Here is an 8,694-nt window from a genome sequence, read left to right on the forward strand (position 1 = left end):
GCCGCGTCCCGCCCCGTTCTGCAGTGAGTGGCGGCGGGGCCGGGGGCTGGGGGGACCCTGCGGGGCTCCGGGGGGTCGGACGGCCCTGCCCTCCCCCGGTGGGACGGGCCAGCCGCCGGGGAGCCGGGCTTTCCGTGGGTCTGTTCTGTCACCCGTTTGGGGACAAAGTTTGGGAATAAAGGAAGGGTTTCCCCGCCTGATCCCGGAAGGGAAGGAGCGCTGCGAGGGAAAATGCGACCGCCTGCTCCGAGGAGTCCCGTTCCCTGCCTGCCGCACCTCCAGCTCAGCTCCTTCTTGTGATGGTCTCGGGGGACGAGGCAGGGGCTCCCGACAGGCTGCTGGATGCGCTGCGGGGCTGCAGCCGTAAGGAGGGAGAGTCTCCACGCGTCTCCGCAGACTGACTTCGGCTCAAACCACAGACGTCTGATTCTTCAGGTTCTGAAAGATGCGAATAACTTAGTGCTTCGTGTTCTGATCCCCATCTGAGCACTGCTGTCTCCCGGAGAAACAGCCTGAGGAACCGAGCTGGTGTCTGTCACGGTACTTTACACCGACTTTGTGAGACTGCTGTGCAGCCTCCCTTCCTGCAAGGAGTCTCCAAATAGCATCTTTCATATCTGCTACAAGCTGATACAGACTGCTCATATAAAAATGACGGTCTGAGAGAGAGAGGGCACTGTAGAACCGGCATTTAATGTAGAGGGGTTTGGCAGGGGGTACCCAGTCGGGGCTTCTTGCACAGCTGACAACTCTGACCAGGTTCACTCTTTTTTGCAGGGTAAAGCAAGCCCTGCAGATACTTGCTAAAGGGACCACCCCCCATTTTGCATCTTGCTGAGTGGACTATGGTGGCAGGAAGATGTTGGCTCGCAAGAGTATCATCCCTGAAGAGTATGTGCTGGCACGGATCGCTGCCGAGAACCTGCGCAAGCCGCGCATCCGTGACCGCCCGCGCAAAGCCCGCTTCATCGCCAAGAATGGCGCCTGCAACCTGGCCCACAAGAACATCCGTGAGCAGGGGCGATTCCTGCAGGACATCTTCACCACCCTGGTGGACCTGAAGTGGCGTCATACTCTGGTCATCTTTACCATGTCCTTCCTGTGCAGCTGGCTGCTCTTTGCCATGATGTGGTGGCTGGTGGCCTTTGCCCATGGCGACATGGACCCAAGCACGGAAAACCCTTCAAACAGCACAAAGTGGACACCGTGCGTGACGTGTGTCAGGTAAAGTAGAGTTTGGTGGGATGAAGAAAGGGCGGGGACAGAGCTGCCAGCTGTCCTGGCGTTGTCTGAAGTGCAGCGTTTAGTTTACATGAACCATTGGGTTTGGTTGAGACAGTTGAAAAGTGCAGTGTTTTCCTCTAGATTGCGTAAATTCAGCAAGCCTCCCAGGCTTGGAAAATACTGTACTGTAGATGTCTTTGATTCCTTACAGGATCTGAAAGAGAGGGAGACCTGCTGCTTTTCATGTGTCTCCACACTCTGTGGGTAACTCGATTGCCTGTCGAGATAAGAGCCTGCTGCAAGAGTGGGTATGTGTTATATGTATTGTAACGTTGTCTACGGCAGCGGGAGCATCCCCAGCGCCACATCAGCCAGAGGCGCTCCCTCCAGAGCGGTGTCTGAGAGGCAGGGAACCAGCCCTGGGTGTCAGGCAGGGCACCAGTCAGAGGTGCCAGGAAATGTGTCACTTCGGGCAAACTAAGTGTGTTTCAAGATGACTCTCCTGAGAGTGTTAAATACGCGGGGCTTCAAAATACCTTGGTGAAGCTATAGGCCAGCAGCTGGACAGAGGAACACTTTCCACACCATGCATTTGTGTCAGACAGTGAAAGCTTAAGGGATGACTGGATTAAATATCACCTGTTGAAGTATTTTACTCTCTGTCCCCAAAGCCATGACAATTGTCAGGGCATTGATAAGCTGTCACAAACATACATGGAAGAGAAGACTCTGAATTACAGGTGGGGAAAGCCATAAGATCACTTCAGGATCTCATCAATTAAATCTGCTTTTTTAGCACTAGTTTTTAGATAGAAAAGTCCTGCTTCTGTACCACCAGGCTGCCCCAGATCATCTGCCTCTACACAATGCAGTGCTGTGAGGGTCTGGAGGCTGCAGGGTGCTCTGAGATAGCAGTGAATCCACTTCTCTTTTCTCCTTTCTCACACAAAGTTTTCAGGTACCTCACCAAGTCTGAAGGGCCATTGTATCTGGCTTATAAAGTAGCAGAGATTTGATTCTCCCTTTGTTTTGACAGTCTTTTTGCTAACTGGGGATTTTCTAAGGTAAAAGAAGAGGGGATTTTTCCAAGCTACCCTTCACCAGGCTGGGGGGGAAATTGGAGCAGGGATTGCTGTCATGTTTCTTTTCTGATGTCTGGCCACAAGCAGTTTCCTCTGAAATGAGATGTCATGACCCAGCTTGCACCCTCAGGAGCGTTACCCCCGGCATTTCTGGGATTTGTGGGATGTGTCCAACTGGAATTAGTGAACAGTTACAACCCTGCAGCTCTGCAGGGTCAGCTGAGGGGACATCCCTGCGTGTGGCTGGTGGCTCCCTCAGTGTGGCTGCTGTGTCACCCTGCAGATCCTGAGCTGGGGACCAAGGGCTTCATGCCACTGGGGCCAGGCACATGCACAGCCAGGACTCTCCCCCTGTTCCCTCCCCATAGCTGCCTGTGGCTCTTCCAGGATGCCTGCTAGGAAGCAAAATGAATGAATCAATATCATTTCAGGTTTAGCCATGCCAAAGAACACACACCCCTCCCTCATGGGGTGTCCAGGCAACAGCTGCTCCAGTGCCCATGTCCAAGCCATGGGAAATCTTTTCCTTTCCTAGGGAAACCTGGCTACCACTTTGGTCAAAGTCATGAAGTAATTATGTGATTGCTGACATCTTTAAGAATAGCAAGTTTTGGGGTATAAAATACCTTCAGTATTGGGATGCCAAAATCATGACAAAAAATTTTTAGCCTACTCCCCTGAGGTTTAGGCCCACAGATATTTCAGGAGAGCTTCTTGGGTAGGTGCCATTACATATTTACAGGAAAACCTGGCTTTGGAAATTTTAACCAGTGCCTAGAGCTTGCACAGCCCTTTCATTTTACGAAGTGCTGCAGAAATTTCTAAGCCTCACATCTCTTTGCCACAGAAAGCAAACATCCAAAAAGGAAAGCTGCTACACAGCTCTGAGGGGAAGGACCTGGGAATAGTGTGATTTGCACTTTCTCTCTCCCATTTCACATGGTTAAAATGCTTTCCAAACTTGTTCTTTCACTTCCACTGTTAAAAAGGTGGATTTTTTCCTTTTTTTTAAAGAAGGGTATTGCTAAAGGAAGTCAGACTACTTACTGGACAGAGTTTTAAGCTGAATTAAGTTGTCTGAAATTGAACCCAGAAGCTTCATTCTGCATGTAACTGACTATTCATGATTATAAGAAATCATTCTATGGATTCTAATAAGTAACTTCTTTGTCCCTGATTTCTTCAGAGTGAAATACAAAATAAACCCCCTCAATACAAAGGAATTTGTTAATTATTAAGAAGAATAGAAAAGGCAAAATAAGAAAGTTATTTCAAAGATACCTGCACAGAGACTGGTTGGTTTTCTCAAAGATGGACTTTCTCATTGCACAGAAAATTATCCTTGATATTGCCTATGCTATTTAAATGTGTCCTCAATACCCCAGTGAAAATATGATTGGAAAAGAAAAAAAAAAGTATTTAAAAGCAGACTAATTGAAAAGCAAAGAAAACCCAATGAATTACTTAGGCCCATCTTCATGGGCAGGATATATTTTCCACTGGTATTACCCTGTTAAGCATTGGGATGCTTCAGATTTATTGGATTGCACTGGAAGGAATAAAAGAATAAATAAATATAAAAGGAAGTTAAGGATCCTGGTATATACAGAGGATATGACTTTGTGGCTACTATAAGTAATGTATTTTGGGAAGTTTGTGGACAGCATTTACTGATGCCCAGCACCATAGCATTTTAGGATATTTAACTTAACCCACACTTCTACATCCCACTTCTGTATTGAAATTTTCCTGCTGGTCTTGCCCTGGCAGTGAGCTGAACCCAAGTCCTGGGTCACAGCACTGTCCTGCTGCCAGGGTGTGCAGGGGGCACCTGGGGGCCACTGGCCTCTCCCTGCAGCCTCATCCTGCTCACTCACAAGGTGAGCAATTGTTTGGGAAGCAGTACAAATCTGGGAAAGCCCTTTTTCCCCTGCCAGGAAATTCTGGGACACGATTCAGGTAGCATAAGTGAAGTGCTGCAGTCTTCCCTGTTTCCTTTCCCTGCACACGCTGGTGGTAGTATCTCAGTGTGCCAGCTGATTGCCCATGCTTGCCAAAACCACCTCTCTCCACCAAGGGCTTCATGGGATAGAGAATGTGGAAAGCCCAGCTGCTCCAGAGCTGTTCACTAAGCCAGTGGGCAGCCTGTGCTCCTGGACAGAAATTCCCTGAGCTGCTCCGGGTCACCCAGATGGTCTTTGAAGAGCTCAGGCTCTGAGGTCTTCCCTGCCACCATTAGACACTACACCAACCACACAAATCTGAGCCACCAAGCATGCAATGCTTTGGCTGGTGTTAACAGAAGGCTTATGTGTACTAGAGCCATACAAACAGGTCCTTAAGTTTGTTTCTGGAAGTACATGTTGAGAAACTGTTGTTTCTCAGTCTGTACTCAGTGTCCTGAGAGTTAACTGGGTGCAATCTTCCCCTACAGGTCTTTCACCTCCGCTTTCCTCTTCTCCATCGAAGTCCAGGTGACCATTGGCTTTGGGGGCAGGATGATGACGGAGGAGTGTCCCCTGGCCATCACGGTCCTGATCCTGCAGAACATTGTGGGGCTGATCATCAACGCTGTCATGCTGGGCTGCATATTCATGAAGACGGCGCAGGCTCACCGGCGGGCCGAGACGCTGATCTTCAGCAGGCAGGCGGTTATCGCTGTCCGCAACGGCAAGCTCTGCTTCATGTTCCGGGTGGGGGACCTGAGGAAGAGCATGATTATCAGCGCCTCAGTGAGAATCCAGGTCGTGAGGAAGACCATGACCCCTGAAGGAGAAGTCATACCCATTCACCAAGTGGATATCCCTGTGGATAACCCCATTGAAAGCAACAACATTTTCCTGGTGGCTCCCTTAATCATTTGTCATGTCATTGACAAGCGGAGTCCTCTTTATGATATCTCTGCTTCTGACCTGGCGCTCCAGGACCTGGAGCTCATCGTGATACTGGAAGGGGTCGTAGAAACCACAGGCATCACGACACAGGCAAGAACATCCTACGTGGCAGAGGAGATCCTGTGGGGTCACCGCTTTGTGCCCATTGTCACTGAGGAGGAAGGTGTGTACGCTGTCGACTACTCCAAGTTCGGCAACACTGTCAAAGTGGCTGCGCCACGCTGCAGTGCCCGGGAGCTTGATGAGAAGCCCTCCATCCTCATCCAGACCCTGCAGAAGAGCGAGCTGTCCCACCAAAACTCCCTGAGGAAGCGCAACTCCATGAGGAGAAACAACTCAATTCGGAGGAGCAACTCCATGCGGAGAACCAACTCGTCGCTCATCGTGCCCAAAGTGCAGTTTATCACACCTGAGGGGAGCCAGAGTGCCTCAGAAACGTGATGCACAGCTTTGTGCTAGGGCACTGGGCTTCGGAAGGAGGAGGCACCTGTGGTGTTTTGCGTCAATTTCCTTTTACTTAAGAAAACAAGAACACAATGCAGAAGAGAACCGTGCAAGAGCTATTTATTCCATTACTTACTGAAAGCACCACCCAATGGCATTAGAAAACACCTTAGCACTTAGTGTATGAATTAATAAAAAATGGCATGTACACTAAAGAAACCACACTTCACTCATGTAATATAATGTGTATTTATACTTGTTTTAATGGCATGCTGATTTTTTAATTGTATTTTTCCTACCAAGGGTCTCTTTCTTATCTTCTGCTGGCTGTCACAAAATGTGAGGCTTTCCTATGCAAGTGAGTGCTTCACAAAACTTCTGTATTCAACAGCTCCCACGGATTTTGTGTATGACATTTGGGTATTGATCTTTTTGTGTGAATTCCTTGTACTCTTAAAGGGAGTAACTAAATATCGCAAGGATTTCACTGGAGAAGAGCCACCATTTCACCTTTGGTTTCCCAGGCTTTTTCTTTTTTGTTGGTTTGTGGCAAGGGCATTTTGAGAGCAAATTCAGGTCAGGTGCAGCGACCTGTTCATCCCACGGGAAAGCTGGTGTCACTCCAGGCAGAAAACCCAGCAAAATGATAGAGTGCTGCTTTTCTTCTCAGGGTGAGATACTTGGCTGCAGGAAAACACACATCTTAGATTAGCTGTAGGCCAAGCTGAGAAATCCCAGTCCTCTTGGCTGCCACCTGGGCATCTGTTTCATTGAAATTATTCAAGCTGGAAAAAGCAGATGCCTCTTTAACATTCTCTTCATGATGGAAGACCAAATCCTGATTTGCTTTCTCTGATAGATTCATACATGGAAGGAAACACGTGTACTTGTTTCACTTACTTTTCATAGGATTAAGTCTGCATCCTCCAGAAGGTTATTTTTTGCCAGTGGGAACTCATGAATGGGAGTGAGAGGGAAGCCTGCCAATAATATTAGAGATAGTATTTTCAAAACTGTCTGAATGCTTTTCAGGAGGACTTGGATGCTGCTGCTGAATTCCTGGGTTTTTAATAGTGTCTCACCTGTGTTTTTAGCAGTGCCTCACCTGTTTTTTTATATAATCTGGCATTGAGAATTGGTGGGAAAAAGCTTTCCTCTTCAAATTAAAATGGGCATTTGTTACCTGGGGCCTTCCCAAAAATTTCATCACAAGTTTTTCTACAGGAATACATAAAAGTAAGACAGCTAATTCTGTCACATTTGGTAGCCTAAATTGATAGATGTTTTGTTCCCGTGTAAGTAGGCATAACTATGGACAAGTTCCTGTTCAAATCTCTTGCAGAAATTGTCGTATGTCTGTGGCTTGAGAGAAGTATTATCCTTGTTCTGACCCTCCAAGCCACTCAAACATTTAAATGTTTGTTTTTTTCTCTAAGGTGAAACAGTCAAAAGTCAAAGCTTGATTCTCATTCTCTTTGGAAGTAGCTCATCAGCAATTGTTGGATGGATGGTTTCAGGCTTCTCAAGGTGTTGGATGGTGGCATGGAGGGGCATTGCTCTGAGGTGTGGACTCCCTGCATTTGGAATTGGTGCTCTTCAGAACAAAAACTCAGAAAAAATACTTCATCTGAATCAGCAGAGGAAATTGAAGTTTCTGCTGAAAGCATTCATTCCTTGGCCTGCCCATTAATGTTGTGGAAGGGTGGATGGTGGACATCTGCAGAAATTAATCTACCCCTTGTGTGTCCAAACAATGATCAGCTGCAGCTTCCAAGAAGAGTCAGAGTGAATCACATACAATTTGTCTCTGTCCTCCATTTCCAGGACTGTGAACTTCTCTGGGGCTCTCTATTAAACACATGGTTAAGTCAGATGCTGTGCAAAAGCAGGTTTTATACAAAATAATAATAAAAAAGCTACAATGTCTTGGTTTGAAAGACAGGTGTCTGCCAAGGAAGGTGGGAACCTCCCTTGGAATGGAAAAAAATATGACCCCTTTCCCTCTGAATTATTACAGCTTTGATATTAAGAGACTTTCAGACAAAGACACATGAAAAGGAATAACAGTTCTTTACTAGTGTGTATAACAAGGCAAACAAACAGCAGCAACGGCAGGAACGCACACAGAAACTGGAACCCCCCGCAGCCGTCTCTCAGCCGCGGTGCTTTCCCCTTGGTGCAGTTCCAGTCACGGCCGGCAGGGGCGCTGCTGGCTCCCGGCCGGGCAGGGCGGGCGCGATGATTCCCCCGCGCCTGCAGGGGGCGCTGTGGCGCGGGCTCGGCCGCGTCTCCCTCACGCGGTGACGGCGGGCGGGCTGTGCGGTGGAAATGGGCCGTAGCAGGAACCGCGGAGCAGTGGCCGGGACAGCAGGGATGAGCAGACACCAGAGGAGCCGAGGAAATGTATCAGAAACTCTGCAGCTGTAGCAGGTGTCATGGCAGGCAGGGGGTGCTGGGTTAGAGTGTAGAGGAGAAAGCAGTGGGACTGGGCAGCGGCAGCCAGGCTCCTCCCGTAGCAGCTGCTGCACGCAGCCAGGAAGGGGAAGAGGGTTGGGGTCCTGGGTTTCTCCCCTGAGGCACCCAAACAGATGGTAAGGGTCCCTTCCAGTCAGATTGGGTGTTAATAATGTCCCAGTCCAACAACTGCTCTTACGAGCAAAGGCTCACCCACAGTAGGAGACGCAAAGGAAGGACAAAAGCTCCATCGTGGCAGTGAATCCTCTGGGTAGCGACTGCAGACCGGCTGTGCCTACTCCAAGGCCAAGAGCGAGAGGAGCCCAGCCCAGCCCCTCACCACCCGGCCAAAATCTCATGGTATCTTTGCTTTTCCAAAGAGAAAACCTCCCAGGTAAGAGAGTAGCCAGCTGCATGCTTCCCTCGCCTTTTTTGCCTCTCTTAAGTACTGGTCATTATTGTCTCTTAGCCACAGATGGGACAAAATTCCATGAGAGAAAGAAACAAAAGGAAAAATCCTAACCCCCAACAAAAAATTATTTCTTCCATCTCTGATTTTTCCCTATTTCTTTCCTTTTTGTCTCCTTGTATTCTTC

General features: G+C 48.5%; 1 protein-coding gene and 1 long non-coding RNA gene across 3 annotated transcripts; both read left to right on the plus strand.

The window, feature by feature from the left end:
- KCNJ8 (potassium inwardly rectifying channel subfamily J member 8) lies at positions 1 to 5,863 on the plus strand. 2 transcript variants are annotated; one of them, XM_068190663.1, is made up of 3 exons: positions 1 to 23; positions 778 to 1,224; positions 4,741 to 5,863. In XM_068190663.1, the coding sequence occupies exons 2-3, from the start codon at positions 860 to 862 to the stop codon at positions 5,639 to 5,641; spliced, it is 1,266 nt and encodes a 421-aa protein (XP_068046764.1). In that variant the 5' UTR covers positions 1 to 23; positions 778 to 859; the 3' UTR covers positions 5,642 to 5,863. The 2 variants fall into 2 exon arrangements, with proteins under 2 accessions (XP_068046764.1, XP_068046763.1); XM_068190662.1 differs by lacking the exon at positions 1 to 23 and adding an exon at positions 55 to 540.
- Positions 5,864 to 6,731: 868 nt separating this feature from the next.
- On the plus strand, positions 6,732 to 7,746 carry LOC137474259 (uncharacterized). The gene is made up of 2 exons (XR_010999260.1): positions 6,732 to 6,880; positions 7,127 to 7,746. It is a non-coding gene; the product is annotated as an uncharacterized lncRNA (long non-coding RNA).
- Positions 7,747 to 8,694: the final 948 nt, after the last annotated feature.

This window comes from Anomalospiza imberbis, chromosome 5 (assembly GCF_031753505.1).
Source record: "Anomalospiza imberbis isolate Cuckoo-Finch-1a 21T00152 chromosome 5, ASM3175350v1, whole genome shotgun sequence".
Lineage (NCBI taxonomy): Eukaryota > Metazoa > Chordata > Aves > Passeriformes > Viduidae > Anomalospiza > Anomalospiza imberbis.

What these genes read in the sequence shown, in the direction of transcription:
- KCNJ8 (XM_068190663.1), top strand. Translation starts at nt 860, where the DNA reads ATGTTGGCTCGCAAGAGTATCATCCCTGAAGAGTATGTGCTGGCACGG. An exon ending in CCGTGCGTGACGTGTGTCAG is followed by an intron (nt 1,225 to 4,740) that starts GTAAAGTAGAGT and finishes CTTCCCCTACAG; the next exon opens with GTCTTTCACCTCCGCTTTCC.